The sequence below is a fragment of the Chionomys nivalis genome, chromosome 5 (genome assembly GCF_950005125.1).
Source record: "Chionomys nivalis chromosome 5, mChiNiv1.1, whole genome shotgun sequence".
NCBI classification, from domain to species: Eukaryota; Metazoa; Chordata; class Mammalia; order Rodentia; family Cricetidae; genus Chionomys; species Chionomys nivalis.
Window position 1 is genome coordinate 26802389 of NC_080090.1, and position 23909 is coordinate 26826297.

The 23909-nt window shown below is 44.1% G+C and overlaps 1 protein-coding gene across 2 annotated transcripts in view; it reads left to right on the plus strand.

Annotated features, from left to right (window-relative positions):
- Cacna2d3 (calcium voltage-gated channel auxiliary subunit alpha2delta 3) overlaps positions 1-23909 on the plus strand; it is an 840411-nt gene that overhangs the window by 335035 nt on the left and 481467 nt on the right. For both annotated transcript variants that reach the window (XM_057770101.1, XM_057770100.1), the window contains exon 5: positions 11379-11541. In XM_057770101.1, coding sequence (XP_057626084.1) covers positions 11379-11541 — 163 coding nt within the window. The remainder of the gene's footprint in view (positions 1-11378; positions 11542-23909) is intronic.

A 23909-nucleotide genomic window follows, 5' to 3' on the forward strand; every position in this document is an offset into this window, starting at 1 on the left:
GACGAAGTTAGCGTGATACGGGAACAAGGGCTGATTTATTTCTTAAATTACACTTTGTGAAGAAACATTTTTTAATATATTGGAAATTGTGTGAATCACTTTGAAGAACAACTTATCCAGATAATTTTAAGTACAGGTCGATATTATTAACATGCAACACTAAAGTCACAGATTTGCTTTTTAGTTAGGGCTCTCAACTATGCATAGCACTCTTCCACAGCCTGCTACTCATTATAGATTCAAATCTATAGAGAGACCAAGGAAGTCTATTTTCCGGACACCAAAGCGACCCCTTGTAGGATAATTAGTTGTGTGTACTGGTTTACTGACTTGTGCACGCAGGCTGTGTGCTGACATGCAGATGTTCATGTTCTGGAACACAGGTCATGCAGCAGTGAGTTTTTTCCTATTGATGATTTTATGTTAGAAGACCCTTTGTATGGGCCAGTGAGGGGGCTCACAGACTGGCAACTTGAGTTTGGTCCCAGAGACCCAAACGGAAATAACTGACTCCCACAATTCATTCTCTAACCTCCACATGGTAGTGAGTATACTCTTGAGCTCACGCACTTGTGAGCTCTCTCTTGCACACACACACACACACACACACACACACACCACACACAAAATATGTAATAAAAATTTTCTTTATAATACAGTTAGTAGACATCTTTTGGACCTGTAGCCAGCTGAACTATGATCTAACACTTCCACGGGAGCCCCTTCTATCGGATCGTGGGCTCCAAGGTCATTTTAGTATAAATTGACTCTGTCATCCTCCCCTCTCCATCTAACCCCTACCCTCTTAGGTTTACAGAATTGAGTAAAAATGTGTTAATAAGAAGACAGTCTCATAATGGAGAGGTATAAACTTAGGAACACCTTGCGCCTTTTTTCCCCTTTGCTTTGTGATGGTTCTGAAAAGAGGGAAGTTCTCTTGCATTGTGAATAAAATGTTAAGGCCCCAAATAGCAGTGGGGCATCTTGGCCTTTGGGTAATGAATGTGGGGAACACAGTCTCCTATTATTCAGAGTGTTCCCTGGAAAAAGATTTCATAGGTCAGTTTGAGTCATATGCTCTTCCTTCAAGTATGGCTGACAGGTACCCTTGATTAAAACCTAGGGGGGGTTAGGTGCCTGTTACTGAAACCCGGGCAGAGAAACGCTGTGCAGACCAAAGCAACAGTCTCACATCGACCTGAGCAGGATTTTCTTGGTTGATGTCAATTATTTTCTTTCCCCTAAATCTTGATATAGATAATTAGGTATGGATTTGCTTTTCAGATAACCTTGCCTCCATTCTGATCACTTACAAACACAGGTGCAGCATACCTCATAGCTGCATATGTGTGGAGCCCTCTATGGATACTTCTGCTTAGATAGGTGCTGTGAAGATGGTTGGGTCAAAATGGTATATGTGTGTGTGTGTGCACGCATGTGTGTGTGCATGTGCGCATTGACTGTCTGCCCGCTGTCCTTTATGTTCATGTGCTCACTCACAGGTGAGCACGTGAAAGACAAAGGTCGCTGTTTTGTGACCTCAGAGCAGAAGAAGCCCCCGGGGGATTGTATACAGAGCTAGCCACTTACTCAGTCTTCTTTGATGTCAGTTTGCTAAGATGAGAATGGGAAATCCAGACGGGTGCTGAGGGTTCAGATAAGAGAGATGGTACTGACCTAGGACTTGTCTTGCAGGATAGTGAATCTATATGGTCACTTTGACTGGGTGTAGGATTACGTAAGCGATAACTGAGGCACATGTCAGGAAGCATTAATGACATGGCATGGGAATTTGTTTCCAATATGGTTATGACTTGCTTCAAATGTGGCTGGCACCATTCCACGAGCGAGGCAACTCAGACGTAAAAGTGGGGACAAGAGAAAGCCAGTGTGACTCTGGCATCCCCTTTCCCTGCTTCCTGCCTGCCATGAAGAAGCACTTCTGCCGAGTCCCTGCCATAGCGATATCTTACCCAAGTGCCTAGGGCTGAACCACCAAGGACTTAACTATCTAAAACCATGAAACAGAATAAGTCTTCCTTAATTGTCAGGCCTTTGTTTTTTCACTGCGATGCAAAGGCCCTTGCCTTTTCAAACCTCCCTTTTCCCTCTGCCATCCCTCAGCTCTACTGCCATAATGATTACGTCATCTGTGTAAGCCAGAGTAGTTAGAAGCATAGGAAACTTGCAGTATGTGACCACATTTAAGCCACAATAAAGGCATGTATATTTTATATATCTCTATATTTGAACCCTGTGCCATGATGTAGGTATAGGATATGTACCCTTTATTCCTCCTCCATTGACTCTTCAACTCCACTGTAACAGGGGTGGTTGTGAACTCATTTGAGAGACAGGGTAGAAGAGGTTCCGGCACAGCAACAGAGCTGGGATTTGAATTCGGCACATTGGAGTAAAACCCTCCACCCTGAGGCTCTCAAGATTGAGTGCTAAGTGGCTGGCAGACAGCATCCACACAAGGTCTGTCTAAGCAGCTCGGTCATTAACAGACGCAAGTGGCTCTCAGGCTGCAGATCCCAGAAGGCAGAAGAGGGATATTCATTATCTTCTTCCTGAAGGAACTCTGACATTAGGGGGAATGTAAGTGAGTAAATGTAATGTTAATCCTCAGAAATATCCTGGAACAGATCATTTACAAATCAATTTTCACTCATGAAGAGAAAATGAGATTATTGAGCAGTAACCAAATGGCTCTAGACGTCTGAGAGGGGCTGGAGTGAGGAGTGGGCTCTGTCACTTATGCACAGGGGACGCATATCTGGAGAGCTGGATATTTGCTCGCCTCATTTGGGACTAATCTTCCTATTAATTTTTATTTTCTAATCTAAGTTGTAAAAGGCTGGCTATCATCCCAGAGCAAGAAAGGGTTGGAAAACAAACTTGAGAGGGGAGAACCCAGACACATGGAGAGCTTGTTGTTGGCACGGTGCCCACTGCTCCTGTACATTTTATCCCTTCCTAGTCTGCCTTTAGAAAGATCTGAAGGCATGTCACCCCCTCGACTCATTAGAAAATGAAACTGAGTCAGAGTATCTCAGGATGACTTAGGAAGCCAGCATGGTACTGCCCTGTACACTTAGCTCCCAAGCTCTGGTTCTTATGGCCAGATAGGCTGGGTCTAGCATCTTGAATGGTTTACAGTGTGAAATCCACATTCAAGGAAGGTCTACATGGGAAGCAGACAGCTCAAGGGTTTCTCCCTATTCTGTTGGAAATACTAAAATGTCCTTCTGGTCTGTCTGTTGGTCATGTCTGCTAAGGCCTCTGGGTAATGGGTTTGTAGTAGGGATATCAAAGGAGGGCTTGGGGAAGGGCAAATGCCTCAGACATCCAGGGATCTATGATGTCAACAGGTCCTAACGGGGTCAGCTTTCATAATATATCCTTCAGGGATGTCCAGTATTGGCAATACCATAAAAGAAAGAAAAAAATCCAGATAGTCCCTTAAAAGGAGAAGGGCTTCAAGAAGAATAGTAGAGTCTGTACCTTGTAGGTGGGGTGGAACTTGTTACCATGGATATCGTTTTGTTGTTACCTGTCCTAGTTCTGCTGGGTGTTTGGATAGCAGCTTGGCACACAGAAATGAAGGCATTCACAGTTCTCCATCTTATGGAGATGGAAAAACTGAAGCAAACACAGGCAAGGCATAAAATAAATGATCCTGAACATTAATACCCTATTATTGCATGTGTCTGTCTGTCTCTGCACTTTCCCTGAAGATAGTTGATTCACAGTCACTTACTGAAAGGGTTCTTGACTGTGTCCAGGGTCTCCCCTGCAGGCTAAGTTTCTTGAGTTGCGCAAGTCAGGTTCAGGGGTGAGTCAGTGTGGAGTGAAGTACAGGCCTGCTCTCTGGTAGGTTACAGGGGATTGTGTTTGTGGCATGCACACATAGGAAGCAACCAAAGGCAGGAGAGAATCACCAGGGAAAACTGTACAGCACACAATTGCCACCTACAAAGCAGGTCCTTGAGTGGTGTCTTGAGGCTCCTTTGCTTTGTGACTTATCCAGCAGGAAGAAGCAGAACCACCCCCCCCCCCGCCCCAAAGCATCATGGCTCAGCCTGTCTTGCATACTGGGTAGCTTGCGAGGGCAGAACAAATCCCAGTGCTTGGGCCCTGTCCAGGGGTGCAATTTAATTGCACTTGGGTTCTACCAGTGTGGAGATGTACTGCCTTGGGCTATCTTGCTGGGGGAGAGTAGGTTCCTGTCACACAGAAAGAACAAAGGAAGAATCTAGAAAGGCCATAAGAAAATGAAAACTTTCAGGCTGTCTTCTGCCAGCTGCTTACTTCTGTGAATAAAGTTTTATTGGAACCCACTCACATCCCATTGTTTATACCTTGCACTTGGATGCCTTCACTAAAATAGCCAAATTGTATGTTGCAACATAGACTGTCTGGTCTGCAAAACCTAAAATATTTACACTCTAGATTGCCAGTCCCTAAACTAGGGAGTAAGGAGCTTTCAAGGCTGTGGATGGCAAGAAAGGGCTAGGCCGTATTTCAGAGGATGAACTTGAGTTTATTGTGGTGGAGATGCTGTCTCAAAAGCTTCGGTTGGCCACAGCCTTCCCATCAGGCAGGGCACACAAACAGAGCCTTCCCATGCTCCACTAATGAGATGTGTAGCACCTCCAGCTGGGCCTGGACAACCCAATGAGAACTGAAAGTAGCTATGTTCTGTGTCAACAACCTATAGAAGAGGACCTCTATAGGTCAGTGGGATGGATAACAGAACCTCAGTGTTGTTCACCTGATGGTGACAGTGCAGAGCATTGGTCCTGGTCACTTCTGCAGTCATCTCGTCCCTCTTCTCTGATAACCACTCCAGTGTCCACAATAGTGGCAGATGCCATGAAGTGATATAAATTGGCCACCATGCTTCCCCTGTCTTCAGTCCACACGGGTCCATTGGAAGCTTCCCTGACTTTATGGGGATGCACAAAACTGACCACAGAGCAATGTCTGTGGACTCCAGGAGAGGCCTGCTACCCACGTGGATGCTGAAACTGTTATCTGGTCCATCAGCCACCAACTTATCAATGATGTCACCATGCTGGGGCTGGGAATGCCATTGTATATGACAGAGACATAACTCTTACAGTGTGGAACTCTTCCCATGAGGATTTGTGAACCAATTAAAAGATAGCATCTACACACACACATACACACACACCCTGTCTGATAAATTTGGAGAATGTTCCATATGACATCCCACCCAGTCCCAACCCACTTTAATGTATGCATTGTTCATTCTCAAAGTGAGTTGAAGTGGGAAACCTTGCAACGAATGGCCCTGGCTAACAGTGAGGGGCCAGAGAAATGGCTCCATGAGGAAATGTGTCTGCCACCAGTAGTGATGACCTGACTTGGATCTCTGATACCCACAAACAGTGGTTTTCAACCTTCAACTGCTGTGACACTTGAATATGACATTTTTCATAATTGTGGTGACCCCATCCATACAATTATTTTTGTTGCTACTTCATAACTGTAATTTTGCTACTGTTATGAATCATAATGTAAGTAGTTTTGGAGACAGAGGTTTGCCAAAGGTGTTGCAACCCACAGGTTAAGAAACCCCGTGCTAGGAGGAGTGAAGAGATTCTTGCAAGCTGACCTCTGACCTCCACACATATAGTGTGGCACATGTGCATTCATGTACAGACACAAATAAATATAATAAAAATTAAATTTAGTAGTGGGCTACAAAGCAAAACCAAAAAGACTTGTAAATGGACTGGAAATTAGAAAGAAGGAGGGGCTTTTAAAAGAGGGGAGGGCTTTGTGAAGAGAATGCATTGTATGTGTATATGACATGGTCAAAGAATAATCATCATAAAAATAAAATTAAAAATTAAGAAAAATCTACCATTTTAATTTTATTTCTCATTGTATATATGATAGTACATGCAGGTGGACATACCACAGCATGCATGCAGAGGTCAGAGGGCAACTCCATCAAATTGGGTCTCTCCTTTATTTACATGTTTTCCAGGGATTGAACTCAGGTCTGCAGCTTGCATGGCAAACACCTTTCTTCTCCTAAGCCATCTCACCAGCTCTCTTTGTGATGTTACTTCACCTTGGCTTTCCATATATTTTCCAGACTTTGACCATTAGACTAAAGGTCCCTCTTCAGTACTCTGCAGCGTGATTCACAGCTTTCAGATCCACCTTGGAAAATTCCAGGATGCAGCATTTAAGTCTTGTCCCTGAGATGAGCAAGATGAGCCCCCAGGACATCCTTTGAGGCTTTTTATTTCTAGTTACTTTGAGTATCATTTTCTATGTTTGTTGGTTGGTTGGTTAGGTGTACAAGGGATTGAACACAGGACCTCACAGATGTTCCATGCTCTGTCACTGAGCTACATCCCCAGACCTTTCTTGTTTCTGGCAAGAGTTAGGCAGCAAACATCTCGGGCTTTGGAGTTTTTGCTTCAGTACTTCATACACAACAAATCGATCCATTAAAACTTGATTTAGCTCTAGTTTACATGTTGAGCAGAAGATGTGACCTTCAGTGTGTAGTTGCCCAGTCCCACACTGGAGTACTGTGGGGCTTGGGAGAGACAGAAATAAAATAGCACAGAAACCTTGGGTAACGGAGATCTTCAAAGGTGTCTTTTTTTGAGACAAAGTTATCTGACTTTGAATTTTCTCTGTAACCCAACGAGGCCTTGATTTTGTAGTCCCCCTGCAAGTCTTCATCCACCACAAGGCCCTGCTTGTATATAAATTTTCGAGGTGTTTTATGATGTGTGCATGTTAGTGTAATATTTAGATAGTAGCACAAATTGACTTCCAAACAAATACATATGTTGGAGATGCTGCTCAAAATCCACCAAAAGGAAAAAAAATGCTTGCATATCAAAAATAAAATCTAGAAAATGAGGGATGGAGAGATGGCTCAGCCAATAAAGATTAGTCTCACAACCAAAATGTCCAGGTTCTTCATCTAACATTTGGGATGATCTGCCCTGGCCCCTTCAACCTTCTTCTCTGAGCTCTCACCTCTCTACCCACACATCAGCTAAGCCTGGGAGACTGTGTGTCTGCATCCTCCCATACAGGTTTCCAAACCTAATTATTTCTATCTCTCCTCCACATAGTCCAGGCCTCCAGTTTCTTAGACCCCGTTCCCAGACACCTTTGAAGATCTCCGTTACCCAAGGATTCTGTGCTGTTTTATTTGTCTCTCCCAAGCCCCACAGTACTCCAGTGTGGGACTGGGCAACTACACACTGAAGGTCACATCTTCTGCTCAACATGTAAACTAGAGCTAAATCAAGTTTTAATGGATCAATTTGTTGTGTATGAAGTACTGAAGCAAAAACTCCAAAGCCCAAGATGTTTGCTGCCTAACTGTTGCCAGAAAAGCCTGGCTGCCCTGACTTATAGAAGAACTTAAGACACTCCCTTAGAGAACCACCACATCCCTCATCCTCTGACCAGGGAAAGCTCTCAGAGCAATACTCTTGCCACTTTAGGTCTTGTATTTTGCATGCTACATTTGGTCTCCTATATCTATATCCTTTGTGCTCCTGCCACATCTAGTAGGTCATCCAGCATACTCAACAAAGACACTGGGTGTGTGTGCAAGAGTTAACAATGTTAAGGTCAGTTTCCTCAATCACATGATCAGAGTTGAGCCTGGTGATGGCAGCAATGTCTTCTGAGGCCTGAGGAATTATTATTTTATTATTGCAATTGTTTTACGTGTGTTTATGTGCATAAACATAGAGGTCAGAAGACAGCTTGCAGAAGCTGGTTCTCTCCTTCTACCACGTAGGCCCTAAGGATTGAAATCAGTCCACCAGGCTTGATTGCATATGGTGTCCCACCACCCTGAGGAATATTGCTCCTTGCTCATGATAAGGCAGACTTTTCCAGATCAGGACAGGTGGACACATGGACTCAGGCAGGGCAAGGCGAACACAGTTGTCGTTGATAAAAGATGGATCCACACTGAGGAGAGTGTTGTTCTGTTTCCATCCTTACTTCATGTGTATCCCGAGTCCTGAGTATTAATCAGTTACGTGGACGTTTAGAAGCTGCCTGCATGATATGCAAACCACAGCTGCACTGTGATTTGGGGAGCAGGCTATGGCTTTGGTTTGTGAGTGGAGCTATCAGTCCCATGGGAGCAGGGAGATGAAAGTTTGAGCTTGAGAAAGTCTGTGCTGCCCTTGGGAGATACTTAGAAAGCAGAGTCCTCCCTCATACGCAGCCCTCGTGATCCTGGTGATCAAGGTTTTGGTTTCAGGGGAAACATTTGGCTACTTTTGTTTATGGTACTTATCAAGAAAATGATGCTTTTAAAAACAAGAGTGGGGGGATTGTTCATTTAAATTCTGAATCTATAACATTCATGAACTGGGGTCTAGGAAGGTGGCTCATTGGATAAAATGCTTGCCATGTAAGCATAAGGACCAGGATTCAAGTCCCCAGCAAGCATAGAAAAGTCAGGCAGATGGGATGCATGCCTATAATCCCAGCACTCTTGAGGCGGAGAAGGGGAGGGAGGGTTCTTGGCAGCCCAGCTTGCCAGACTAACAGGCACGAGCTTTGGGTTAATTGACGGATCTAGCTTTAGTAAATAAGGTAGACAAAGATCAAGGAATGCACTAGATGTCAACTCTGGCCTCCACCTAACTGTATAAGCATGCGCACTCACACCATGTGTGCCCACACATGTGATTATGCATACATACACCATACGTATACATGTAAAAATAAAGTTCATGAATTGGTAATATTAAAAACAACTAAAAGATTTAATGGCTATATTTTTGAGACATAAATTCCTATTTAGTAAAACAGTTGTTTTATTTTATTTTAAATATTCAAGTCAATGAATACTGAGAAATGTATACATCTGTGTGGCCCACACTACACAGGAAGTTTCTCAACACCCCCACCCTGCCTCAAAATTGTAGAGCACCTTGCCCTCTCCAGAACTCACAATAAATGGAATCTCACATGTGTGCCCACAATGCACCCGGCCTTCTTTTCATGTTTTCAGTGGATCAGTAATTTGCTCTCAAATGGTAACCCACTGCATGAAGATATCAAAGACTCATTTATCCCTGCATCTCTTGGGATATTTGGCTTATTTCTATTTTGGGGCTGCAATGAAAGGGACTTTGTGAACATTCACATAAGTATTTTCTTGTGGGTGTATGTATGTTCTCATTTCCCTAAAGGCAGGCACCGCTGGGTCGTAGGGTGGGAGATGTTTTACTTTGTGAGAAAGCACAAAATATTTTTCTAAAATATTCATGGCATTTTATATTTTCCCAAGCAACTGTATGAGATTTCTGGTTACTGAGTATCAGAGCAACCTTTAATGTCAGAGTTTTATTTTAGCTTTCCCTTGGGTGTGAAACGGTGTGTGATCGAGGTTTTATTTCTCACTTCCCCAATGGCTAATGATGTCGAACATATTTTAGTCTGCACAGTGGCTGTTTATATACCTTCTTTTGGAACATGTGCCCATATTGTGAGTGGAATTTAAGTGAGTCACTTGAGTTCAGTATGGATTGTTAGGGAAAGCCACTGGCAGGCTTTCTGCATGTGATTGCTTTTCCTTAGTAGTGACTTCCCTGTTTATTTTATCATGAGGAATTTAATTTTGAGAAATTTTTGAATTTTTATAAAGTCCCCCAAACTGTTTTTTGATTAGTGCTTCTATATCCAAGAAACTAATGCCTAACAAAAGGCATAGATTTACATTTAAGTCTATTAACTTATTTATTTTTCTTTTTTTAAAAAGAAAGCAAACTATCTTTTTTATCATTTTGCATACAAATTCCAGTTCCCACTCCCTCTCCTCCTATTCCCTCAAAATTTCCCCCAACCCCATCCCCCATCTACTCCTCAGAAAGGGTAAGGCACATTGCTTTGGGGAAGGACCAAGGCCCTCCCTTCTGTATACAGGCTGAGCAAGGCATCCCTCCAAAGAGATGGTCCAAAGAGGGCTCCGAAAATTCAGTACAAGCAATAGGGATAAATGCTGCTGCCACTGCCAGTGGCCCCTCAGTCTGCCCCAGCCACACAACTGTCACCCACATTCAGAGGGTCTAGCTTTGTCCTATACTGGCTCCTTCCCTGTCCAGCTGGAGTTGGTGAGCTCCCATTAGCTCAGATAGACTGTTTCAGTGGGTGTCTCCATCTTGGTCTTGACCTCGTTGCTTATATTCTCACTCCTCCCACTCTTCAACTGGACTTTGAGAGGTCAGCTCAGTGCCCTGTTGCTGGTCTCTACCTCTGTTTCCATCAGTTGCTGGATAAAGGTTCTGTGCTGATATTTAAGATCTTTATCAATCTGACTACAGGACAAGGCCAGTTCTGGCACTCTCTCCACTATTGCTTAGGGTCTTAGCTACGGTCATCTTTGTGGAGTCCTGGAAATTTCTCTAGTGCCTGGTTTCTTGCTAGCCCCATAATGGCTCTCTCAATCAATTAATCTCTTTCCTTGCTCTCCATCTCTGTCCTTCCTTCGTCTCGAATATGTTATTCCCCCAAGTTCTCTTCCCTCCTCCCCTCTCCCGTGCTCCTTCTCTTCTACCTTCCCTTCTCCATCCACCCCCATGCTCCCAATTTTGTCAGGAAATCTTGTCTATTTCCCCTTTCCAGGAGGATCTATATGTATTTTTCTTAGGGTTCTCCTTGTTACTTAGCTTCTCTAGGGTCATATTATACTTTGCTTTACAGCTAGTATCCACTCATGAGTGAGTACATACCATGTTCATCCTTCTGGGTCTGAGTTACCTCTCTCAGGATGTTTTTCCTAGTGCCATTCATTAGCCATCAGGGAAATGCAAGTCAAAATGACTCTGAGATACCATCTTACACCAGTAAGAATGACTAAGATAAAAAATACCAATAATAGCTTATTCTGGAGAGGATATGGAACACTCATTCGGTGTTGTGAATGCAAACTTGTACAGCCACTCTGGAAATCAGTATGATAATTTCTCAGAAAATTGGGAATATACATGTTCCTATTCCTTGTTTTTTTTTTTTTTTTAACCACATTCAACTTAAATGTGTAAGTTACTTTAGGACATGTTTTTATCTTCAACTTACAATGACTAAAATGTTTTATAGCATTTTTCTCTGTGCTCAGATAAAGGTTTTTTTTTTCAAGTCTATTGAATAATTTTGGTAAGTATTTCTTTAACGCTGTGGCACCCATGCGAATGCAGCAAAGACTTTGAGACTCTTTTCATGAGCAGAGGGGCGCCACAAAAGCAGGAGGCGGCACACTATGAGTGCCCAGGTCTGCCTGGAGGTCCTAACCCTTATGTCCGAGTCACCGACCTCTCATACCGTCTGACTTTCTCTTTCAGTATGAATACTTCAATGCCGTGCTGATCAACGAAAGGGACAAAGACGGGAACTTCTTGGAACTGGGAAAAGAATTCATCTTAGCCCCCAACGACCACTTTAATAATTTGCCTGTGAACATCAGTCTGAGTGACGTCCAGGTGCCAACGAACATGTACAACAAAGGTAAGACTCCTTGCTACTGCTCCTATTAGAGGGGAAAGAGGAACACACACTAAGTTTATCTATTGCAAACGTCCTCTGGGCAGGTCAAACATGAACCTGTCTGCCTGGATGCTTCTTTTTCATGTGAATGTGCAGTGCAGCTATCAGCAGGCCTTTTCTGTAAGGATCTTTGCCTCTGTCTGCCTTGCAGTCTCTGTTACAACTGGTTAACTACTGTGTTAGTTGGAAGCATGCCTGTTTTGTATAACACTTTTATCTGCAAGATTACCCCACCTTATTAGGCATGCTTACTATTCCAGTTTGTCCCTTCATTTTCCTATTGTCCTTCCTAGATGGTGTTTAAGGATTCGGGAGCTTCCGTGGTGGCTGAGGGGCAAGCCGTATGCTATCCTCTTCCCTTCCAGCATAGAGAAGTGTGGACATAAAAAGGTTCCGTGTGTCCAGGCTTGACTCCCCCAAATCCATTCTTCATGTGGACACTGAGGTTATTTTCCCAACATTCCTGTCTGCCCATTTGAGTTGGAAATTCAGTGGCCGAGGATTGGGCACTGGCATCCAATGGCACTGACTAATCTCCTCGTTACACCTGCTTCTAGTGATGACTCCTCCCCTTAAGGTCACAGTTCCTCCCCTCTCTGATTGGAAACAATGATTGTGTACAAGTTGGCTATGGTGACAGACATATGCAACTCCAGCACTTTGGAGGGAAAAGAAGCAGGAATATTTATTTCCTCTTCTAAGTCAACCTGGGCTACATAGCCAGAGGGTATAGGATGATATAGGTGTAGCTCTATGCACTAAACTGACAATTTGGGGGAAATCACAGGCATATTAGCTTCCGGATTGCTCTGAATCACCAGTTAAGAGGCCTGGTCAACCATAAGCTTCCAACTCAAGCTCAAGAACATTTTTCTTGTGCCTGTGTCTTATGACTGGACACTTACTGGCTCCCTTTCATGGTTTGCCTATCACTTGCCCTTCAGAGTTCAGGGAAGAAGTTTCCATGTCATTAATTATTCTGACAGTTATTAGGGATTCCATAGTGAGCCAAACATAGCCACCTTCTTCAGAGAAGTTGTGGTCTGCTAGCGAGATAACTGGAAGACTGGGCATCAACATTATAACCGCATCTCTGCAAAGTCATAGGACAGCAAAGTCCAGGGAATAGCTTTGCTTCCTCAATCCCCCTTTGAAAGGTGATAGCAATCTATACTGCCTTCAAAGAACTTGGGGTTGGGCCATGTCTGGGATCCTTAGGGCCCAAGTGGAGAGTTTGGCATTCAGCACTGCCGATAGAAGTTAGACCAGGATAGTAGTAATAGCTGATGAAGACTTAAACTGCCTTTTTGTGTAATGTAGCTAGCAGGAAAAGCCATTTCTAGCGTTAAATATGTTCTGAACAGAAGATGAAAAATGAACATGATTTTATAGAGTAATTTCAGACATGAAACAATCCAAAATGGTCTTTTAAAACATGACAGTGACTTCAAGGTTGCTTGAGCTGTTAGCACCATGATAGAGATTTAATTGCACCCTAGGATTTAAAGGCCTAATTGTACCCTCTGATGGGAGTGGTGCAGAAGGGTTCGCATTGCCATTGCTCACACAGGCTTTCCAGTAGCCTCGTGAAGACTGCTAGGCAGAGTCCTGACAGTCTGAGAGTTTGAGCTATAGGAGTTAAATCGATTTAAGTCATCCTTGGCAGTCCTCATGGGACCTGCCTGTCATCTCCTACCCAGGGTCAGCTGTCACCCTGCCAGGCTGTGGAAAGTGAACCAGGGTCAGCCAGGGGCTGTATCTTGTCTCAGCCATGCAGGAAGTAACTGCCCATAGGAGAGAGAGGGGGACTTTTCAAGCTGCAGAAATATATTTCATGTTTAGAAGGCCTCCCGCTTAGATCTGGTTACTGATGGCATGTACTCAGAACACAGGCTCTGGGCTTGGTCACTGGCTCTCACGTCCCTGGGGTGGAATCTTGCCTTTGGCAAAGGGAACCAGCACATAGTTCTTCTCCCCCGGCAGGCTGGACCTGTGAGCACACAGCAGTGTTTGTTTGATGCTCCCTAGTCACTGCTGTGTGCTTGCTTCACTGCTGGGTGGAATTTCTCACTGTAGATGAAAGTGGCGGATAACTCCAAAATGTCTCCCCTCTGCTTCCTTAGCAACCAGGCCAGTGATTCTTCCTGTGGTTGCCGCTCTGTGGTTGCCATTCTCTTAGGTATAGAAGATACTGCACTCTCACCCGTGGTGATGGGTGTGCAAATCCCACGGAGGCTCAAAAGAGCTGGATTTTCTGGGCTCTTTAGACAAGTCTTTGAGTATTCTTAGGCTTCAGATATGGTAGAGTCATTACTAACTCTTCTTAGCAGATCACTAGGGGCTGTGAGTCTGACTCTCGGAGTCAGGAACATCTAGGCCCTCAGAGCTGTGTCTTCCAGAAGTGAAGCACAGGGTAGAAGCTTCTGTGCAGCTGCCAGCGATCTGGCAGGGGATTGGAAAACCCTGCACTCTTTGTTGAGCACCTTGTAGGCAGGTCCAACCTTTGACATTGCAGCATTATGTAATTTACAAAGCTCACACCCAAGAAATCCACAGTGGAGTTATAAAAACAAACACAAATTGATTTCGTAGGCTTTCACTAAGGTTTGATTTTGCATTGGGCTACATTCATAGGTATCTTGGAGTGCATGAGGACCAAGGGATCACCAGTAGGGCACACTTTAAGAAGGTGAGAGCATGCAAGATTTATAAACACATGCCATAATATAGATGGAGACACACCTCTGTACATATTAGGCATTATGTGAGGGGCGCTGTATACATATGTGCTTGCTCCAGTATGTGTGTGGAGGAAGATGCCCTGTTCTCCAAATCAACTCCGTGGTTTCCATTTATCTCCTCTGTTTGCCCAGTGATAGCTCCTCCATCCCTTCCACATGCCTTTCTCTTCCTTTTAGCACTCACCATTAATTCCCACAACTCTTCCCTTCCCTATCTCTGCTTCTTCGGTGCCCCATCCTTTAAAATCAGCTTCAGCATAGACTTATTCATTCCTCCAGACCTTGGTAGTGTGCATGCCTCTGTGAGCATGCCTCTGTGAGCTTGCCTTTGTCCTGGGTCTGTGTTGCTTCTGTGCCTTCATTCTTCCCTTGGACTCCTCTGAGGGTGGGGAGGAGTCAGCCTAGTGCCCCTTTGTCTTGACCCCCCCCCATCCAGGTTATTTGCTGATGTCTGCTGTCCTAGTCAGCCAGAATTATGACATTCCATGGTTTTTGTAAGCAAGAGAGACATACTCTGGCTGATTCAAAAAGAAAAGATATTTGGGTGGTTTACAAACTTTCTGCAAAAGGAAAAAGGCTTGGAATAAGGTTGTGTGGAGTGGGAGCTGCAAGGGGCTGGAGCTAGCTTCAGAACTGCCTGCTGAGACTCTCATGTCTCCATGACTAACCCCACCACCACATCCATGACTACATACAAGTGTGCATCCCATTTTATTCAACCATGAGTTCGAGTGGATAATAAATGCCATGCCTGAGGAGGCTTTGTTAAAAAGCATAGGTAAGGCTGTCTGGCACATGGTGGCCATGTAGTGTAAACACTGTGATTTAAATGTATGTGTCCTTTAAAGTTCATAGTTAACACTTCATCACAGGGTGAGTGGCATCAGGAAGTTGGTCTTTGGGGAGGTACTGAGGAGCTAAATTCTGAACAATGGGGTGTAGTACAAAGCTTTTCTGTTGTCTTGCCCAATCCTGCAGCCACTTATAAAATAATTACTCAGAGACTTAATATAATTGTTTGGCTGATGGCTCAGGCTTATTACTGGCTAGCTCTTACATTTAAATTAACCCATTTCTATTCATCTGTTTATCGCCATGTGGCCCATGGTTCACCATAGATGCAATGACATTTTCTCCTCTGGAAGCTGCTGGTATCTCCCTTAACCCCACCTTCTTTTTCCCTATAACTCTGCTTTGATTTCCCACCTAGTCATATTCTACCCTGCCATAGGCCAAAGCAGCTTTATTTATCAACCAACAAAAGCAGCACATATTTCCAGCATGCATAAGGACACCCGCATCACTGGGAGAGTTTTGGTTAGTGGGGCTGGGGTGCTGAGCATGGGGGGTTGGGCTCTTGCAGATTCTGGTATAGTTCAAGACATGATCTGTGGAGTCTTAGAAGTCTAGTCAGGCATGGGAAGATAAGAGAGCCATCAGAAGCTCATGGAAGCCAGAAGGCTAGTTGACAACTTGGCCAGGAGTAATTACATCATGTACCCTGGGATGTATTTACCCTAAAGAAGACTGGGAAGGAAGAAGAGTCTGGGCCTTGCTTGGAGAACATCAAGGGAGAGGGATATGCATGGCCCAGAACTAGAGGGCAATGGTGGGACACCAAGGGCCTGGAGTCCCAGAGTTGCAAGTGCTATCTAGAACTTGTAAAAGAAGGAGCCCTGGATACAGTTACACAGATGACAGATTCCTCCTGCAAGGAACAAATGAAGGGTACAACCAAAAACACAGTTGCACTTAATCCATGCACGGAAGAAGAGAAGGCTCAGGAAGTACCCAGTTTTGCTTCTTCCTCTCATTGCTCAGTCATGAAGGAGGATGGCAGGATACACTACCCCAGCCGAGTTGATGGGAAGGTGTGAATTGCAGGATGTAGCCTAGGCTAGCCCTTTATTGCTAGACTTCCCAGAAATATACCAGTCAGACCAAGTATGGGCCATCGGACTATGCTGTGCTTGGAGGTCCTGCAAAATGAAAATAGAAGCTTCTGGAAGACCCAGCCCCACTGTTGCAGAGTCAGAGGAACGGTTTGTCTGCTACAGTGCAGCAGGTTCTTCTAGACAGTGCAGAGGCAGAGCCAAGATCTAATGAAGCAGACTCTGTTCTTCTGCTCAGAAGACGAGTATGAGCTGTACGACAGGCTGCGTCTCTGGTTTTACATCTGTCAGATGTCTCAACCTATTTTTCATATGTTGAGTTTGATAAAATGCAAAATGCATTTTGCCAAGCACTTTCCCCCTTAATTACATGTGTATATCTTGAAGAAAATTTAATCCATATGTTTCTGATTTGTTTACACAGAAATCATTAAAATGTTGTTTACGAAGAACCATTTGATGTGCAAGAAGCCTTCAGAAACCCTTTAAAAAGCTGTTTAAAGTTCCTTGCTTTTTTTGCATGGGTGGGGGCAACATAGGAGGAAAGGGGGTTGCGGAACACCAGGGCTGACCTGGTAACATTAGAAATGAATTCCAACTCTAATGGTTTGTTTTCTCCTTGGGATTCTGAACCAAAGCCAGTGAAGGCTTGGCTCCTGCGTTCCTGCCTGTCTACTGGCTCCTCTAGAGTATGTAAGTGAGGTCTATTGAATAGAATCCAGGGTCCAGATCAGAGAACAGAGCAAAACAAAGCGTCAGTTCCAGAGAGAAACAGCCAGAATGCCCATCTCCACAGCCTGGTAGCTGCTTGATTACCGCAGTCTTCACCAAGGCCCCAGAACTACCTCTGACAAACCCTGTAGCACAAATGGAGGAGTCAAGGCCAATTGACAACTCCTTCACACTTCCTGATGCATATTCATCAACACAGACATTGGCCAGCATGTGTGCACACATGCACACACACGTTTGTATTTTCTTGGAAGTGGTATTAATGGAAGAAGGGTTTCACAGGGCCTTTTGTGCCTCTCAACACTATAGGCTTGTATTTGACATAGAGATTTCTGTGAGTCAATAGAAGGATGGATGGATGGATGGATGGATGGATGGATGGATGGATGGATGTCATGTAACTTCCCTCAGAGGTACATGGTCCCTACTGCTTCTTGCTATCCATGTGTGTGGTCAGTCTATGAACATGACTCCTCCCAGTGTCTCAGTGACAGCAATTCCTTAGGTTATAAGCCGCAGTGGGGACTGCCATCCTTCAAGGAAATCTCTCCATCTCCTCTGTCTAGCACTGAGTCCAAGGACACTGCATGAGGCAAAAATTGGTGGGTTTACTCTAGCTGCCGGTTACTACAGGTAGAGAATAGTTTATGTCCTTATCCAAGTCTTCTGTGACACCGTTCCTATGTCCCTGGGCTACTTCTCCAGCCACTGCCCTCTGGTGCTGTAGGAGGCTTGGGATAATGGTGGGACTGGACAGGTACTATTCATGAGCAGTAAGTAGCTTGGAGGACTGAGGAAAAGCTCTCAGCCTCTGAGGCTCTGTTTCCTCCTCTAGCAGGCTGAAAGTTATTTGTAGTATTAAAGTAGGTGGGATTATAGCATCCACCATAGTGCCTGGCACAGACACACCTGCTGCTTTGTTTGTATGTTTTAGATTTATTCTTTTTACCTTCGATAAATAGTAACTTCATTTCATTTTTAATTAGCATTTTTATACAATATGTTTTGAACATTTTTCCCCTTCCCAGATTATATGTACCTTCCCACTGACCCAACTTTATGTTCTCTTTCTTGTCTTTTGAAACAGAACAAGAACCAAGAAACAAAAATAAAAATAAAAACAGACAAAACCCAGTAAGACAAAAAAGAAAAAAAGCCAAAATAGCAAAATGAATCAAAAGGTTCACAAAAATCCTGTTGAGTACATTTTGTGCTGGCCAACTCCTTCTGGACATGGGGCCTGCCTGCAGTGTGGTTCATACAGCCAGTGACACTCTATTGGAGAAAACTGATTTTCCCTTTGTGAGTGGAAATCAATTACAGATAACATTTAGGTTAGAGGTAGGGCCAGGTGTCCTCTCCCTCCTCTCAGTACTGAAATCCTGTCTAGCTTGAGCCTGTGCTTGTGTGGGCTTCCATGGACTCTGTGAGTTCATATGTGCACTAGTCCTGTTGCATGTGGGATGTATGTTGTATGTGGGATGTATGTTGTATGTGGGATATATGTTGTATGTGGGATACATGTTGTACGCGGGATACATATTGTATGTAGGATGTATGTTGTATGTGGGGTGTATGTTGTATGTGGGGTGTATGCTGTATGTGGGATGTATGTTGTATGTGGAATATATGTTGTATGTGGGATACATGTTGTATGTGGGATGTATGCTGTATGTGAGATGTATGTTGTATGTGGGGTTTATGTTGTATGTGGGATGTATGTTGTATGAGGGATGTATGTTGTTTGTAGGATGTATGTTGTATGTGGGATGCATGTTGTATGTAGGATGTATGTTGTATATGGGATGTATGTTCTATGACGTTGGAGCCATCCATCACCTTTGGCTCTTACAACCTTTCCACCTCTCCTTCCTGTAGATCCCCACGCACTGGTGGTGCTGATGTGGGACAGGGTAGTGAAGACATCCAATTTAGTAATGAATGTTCAAAATATCCTGATCTCTGTGTACTGTCCAGCTGTGGGTCTCTGTGTTTTTTCACATCTACTGCAAGACATTTTCTAATGTGAGTTGTGTCGGCACTGATCTATGGTTATAGCGGTCTGTCTTTAGGAGTCAATTTACTGCCATATTCCTTTAGCAGAATAGTAGTATTAGGTTTCCCCCAACCCCAAGGCTTACCCATTCCCAGGTTCTTGCCCTCTTTAGTAATGTCAGGGATTAGGTTCCATCTCATTGGTTGGGTTTTAAATTCAATAATAAAAAAAATGGTTGGTTGTTCCATAACATTTGTGCAACTATAGTACCAGTTTATCTTGCAGGCAGGTCGCTGCTGTAGGTCAAAGGGTTTGTAATGGGTTGATATATCCATGATTGCGATCCAGCACGACGAATGCTAGTCAGTGGATAGGATTCTCTTTGACTCTACATTCCAACCTAGGCTGCAGACAGCTGCCGACTACAATGCTCCCATATTACCCTGTGCAAACCTGAAGAGAATGCTCACCTCCAGCATAGATATCCCTTCCTAGCATCACTGCTGGAAGGCACAGTAGTAATTGTGAATCCAGATCACTGCCATGTTTTACAGGGTACCTTGCCCATCTTTGTCTTGGTCATGCTAGACTCCCGGACTCCAGTTTTCCTGAGCAGCCTTCGGGTCTGAATTGTCTGGGTTGCTTTCCCACTCCTCTATCTTCTGGACAGAACTATTCTTTCCTAAGAGCCCAACTTCAGAGTTGCTTCTTTGGCTATGACCCTTGCCTCCTCCCCAGAGCTATTCTCTGGACCCCTTGTATGTCTCTCAAGAGTTCTGCTCCCCCTCTCACCTTTTCTGTTCATTATATAATTTTCAGCTTTTTTAAACTTAAGTATCATTTCTTGAACTTGAACTTGGAGCTGTTCCTCCATCTCTTTGGGGATGTGTCAGAGGACCCAGATAACTGGTATTTGCCACAGAAATCACTGAATCTCCTGGGAGCAGCCCCCTGGCCCCTTTGCCTGCTTGTTGGTCCTTTGTGATGTCTGTACGTGAGTTTTACTTTTCTTTGTTTCTTAATTCATCTTTTTTTATCTCCCATGTTGAGAGATATGGAAATCAAATGGAGTCTTGCTGCTGGATAGAATCCAGGCCTAGGCTGGAGAAACTCTAAGAGGAAGGTTAGGGCAGGAAAGAATCATGGCCACACAACAATTGACAATGTTTTCTTCGATTTCCCCTGTCCTGATTCTGACATTCATGAAACATGACAATAACTGTAGAGAGTCCAAGTGTGTAATTGATTTATTTCACTTCTTAAAAATGACTTAAAATGTGAATTATTCCTAGACAGCCTCAGCCAGGCACTTGTCGTTTGGACTGTTTCGAATGACAGAGAAGAAGTGGAGGCCTTTAACATCCTAGAAATGGCCACAGTGGGTGCTGCAGCTGGGGTGACAGGCGGGAAAGCAGATTCAGGATGCTCTCCCTGGTCCAGTTTAACTTGTTACCCACGTTATTCGTGTGCCTGTGAAAGAGGAACTCCCTTGCTAAGGAAACACAGGCTGGCCTCTGAGATTTAACAAGCAATATGGAGACTCCAGGCTTTCTGGGTATCAATGTCCAGTGTTTAACCCTGGTGCTTGCTCACAACCTGTGAACTGTCTGTTATATCCCTTCCCTGGGATTCAGTGTGCCATTCTCAGAGGTGAAGACCTGACTCTTGACTGCGCATGCAGTTGGCACCTAGCTCTGGGAGTGGCCATGAGGGTTAAATGGAGCAGTGTGTCTCTGTTGTATTTCATGGCACTCAGTGAACAGAAAGTAGTGTGAGGCCAGCATTGCAGGTGTTAGAGGCTGAGCTGCCTCTTCCTTAGGTAGCCTTGTCCCAATCTGCTCATGCACCCTGCACTCACTCATTTTCCTTGGACTTAGAGAAGCTTTGTGTGGAAGTTGACATGGCTTTCATTGATGTCATTGTCAATTGCATGGTGCATGACTTGACATATTTTCTTATCATTATTTTCTTATTTGGGACTCAGGGCTCTCTCACAGGGGCCTGGGGATTCAAGCTGTTGTGTGGCACTGGCCTTGGCAGAGACATGAAGGAAGTCTTTTCTAAATATTCTGCTGTTTTTCATAACCAAATTGCAGTGTTTACCAACAAGAATGTCCTTGTAGACATGGTCACTGTTCATTTTCTTCCTTTAGGTAGCACGTGGTGTTTATTGTGTGCCAGGCAAATGATTTAATGTACTGTCATCTTACACATAACTCAGTGATGTGGGAACTATAGTCTTGGTTTCCAGGTGAGAAAATTGAGGTTAAGAGGCTGGCTTTGAGTCACTCACTAAAGTGGGCAAGTAATATGAACCCAGCATGGTGACTCCAGACTCCCCTAGGCACCCAGCTTCTCTGTTTTGTGCCCTGTCTGCCACCATTTCTATTACCCTAAGGCTCTGCCTGAGTGTTCAGCAAGCTGTGTCCTGTGTGTTTTCATGCACACTTCATATGTGCAGAAAATTTAAGTCTCTGTTTTGTCAAATTGTGCTATTTTCTTCCCAGCATGTGAAAATCCATCCAAAATGAAAAGTTCCCTTATTTTACATAAACACTTCCAATCTCCTCCCTTCATCAAATCCTGTTACAGCAGAAAATGTTCTAAAAAAGTAAAACAAATTCTGCATCACAGTACCAATAAGTACCAACTATTCATACATGCTGGAGACGAGACACTTCCACATTTAATCCTGCAAATCTCCACATCCAAATCTCCATACAGGAGATGAGTGAGGAAGGAAGGAATGGTTTACAATGCAGAAAAGGCACTTTGCATAGCCAGAGCATGCACTGCCATGTGCTTAGGAGGTGCTATAGTTTGAATGTGAAATGCCTTGCATAGGAGTATGTGTTTGAACATTTGGTGCCCAGCTATTGGAGCTGTTTGGGGAGACTGTGGAGCCACTGGGTGTGGATGTTAGTGGTCAGTCACAGAGCTGAAGGGCTAGGGATAGAAGGTTAGATGGGTTGGCTGTACTTATGGCCCAGAATCTCCGTCTCCTGGTACATCAAGAGGTAAAGATTCCTAGCTGAACACCCTTTGTCTCTGTCTCTGCCATGACTTTTCCTCCGGGATGAACTGTGCTCTCCTTCACATAGCCTGGTTCTCTCCCTTCGATTGCTTTATCCAGATATCTTACCACAGCAACAACAATGTATCTGCTACAGAAAACTTATCCTGAGAAGTGGAGTCATTATTGTGATGAACCTGATCATGTGATTCAGAGGCCTTCAGAACTGGCTTGCAGGAGGAATGTGGAAGAGTTTGGCAGTACAAGCTAGAAAAGCTCTAGAATACTGTACGTGGAACATAATGGGCCATTCTGGTAGGATTCTGTGGAACCAGAATACTAATAGAAATACAGACAATAGGGTTTTAGAAGGAAAGGAAGGGCATGTCATTATAAAGGTAAAAGTCATTTATGCTACATTCTGGCAAAGTGTATGGCTATGTTTTATCTGTGTCCTGAAAATTAGGAGTATAAATTATAAAAAAAGTGACTGATCTGTTTAGCAAAGGAAGTTTCAAGGCAGAATAACATTTAGGCTGTGGCATGGTTACTGTTTACTGGCTTCAAGCTGATTTATACCAAGTATAAATGGAACATTAAAATGTGCAAAGTAGGCAATTTGTCAGGAAAGGAAAACGAGTGAGTTTACTTTTGCAGACAAAGTATCTGAAGACAACATGTTTGGGGACAAAGTTGAACAGTCAGGCAATAAACAACCAAAGGGACTCTATGGACTTTGCCCACCACAGCAGCAACATTAGAGAAGGTACTAAAAATTCACTCACCGTGAGCTTCCAGGAATGACAGCGAAGACTCATCTGAAAATAAAAAGTCTTTTCAAAGGATACTGCTTAAAAAATGAGTACCAGTCTGGGCAGTGGCTGCATACCCCTTTAATCCCAGCACTCAGGGGGCAGAGGCAGGCAGATCTCTGTGAGTTCAAGGCCATCCTGGTCTACAGGGTGAGTTCCAGGAAGTCTAGGATTCTGCTGAGAAATCCTATCTCAAAAAAACCTAAATAAACAAACAAACAAATAAATGAGTGCCTGTTGAGGAACTGCCACAGCAGGTATAGTTTGCCTCAATAGTTTTGCCTAAGGGATTAGCTTTATGAGGTTTAATCTCTCATTTGCTAGTTTGTTTCTGTTATGGATTAAGGTATAGCTAGCTATCCCAAAGATTCATGTGTTGAATCTCAGAGTCTCAGCATATAACCATAGGCACAGGCAAGATCTTTAAAAGGGTGATTAAGTTATAATGAGGCCCTTTAATATGGGACTATAATCCAATATGGCTGACTTTTATGAAACAGGGGCAAGGTATTGAAAGGAAGAACACTTAAAGACAGACTCAGGTCTACAGAGCAGCCAGACACCAGCCCTGCCAGAACCTGGGTTTTCTATCTCCATAACAAGGAGAAAACCCACTTCTGTAGTTATCCAGAACCTTCACGTGTTAACATGGCTGCTCTCAGTGACCAGCAGGTACTGCAGCCAGGGCTGGCCTCTGTTAGGAAGTGTCAGTGGGACTGGGATGGTGATTCATGCACGGAAACAAAGTGTAGGCTTGCCGAAAGGCAACAGCATCAAGAGACCTCTGCGGTGCCCTGTATCAGTCCTGACCCATTCCATGGCCAGCTGCTAGCATTTCACGATAAGGCCTTTAAGAACTGTCATTGGTCAGCACCACCATGCCCACTGTAAACCTTGACTCTTGCTTAGGTGTTATACCATAGGCTTCCTTCAGCTGCCCTTGAATGTAGCTAACAGCATCCTCAGTAGTGGCTAAGCACGTGTCTCCTTCCATAACAGATTCTGGCCCTCCTGGAGTTTCATGGTGGGTTCAGGCCTCAGCTTTATTCTTCTTTGTCATATCAAAGAAGCATGACCTCATGCTCCTGCAGATTCAGGCGCAGCTCAGTCCACGTACCTCCAGATCTGATAGGGGAGCCGTCT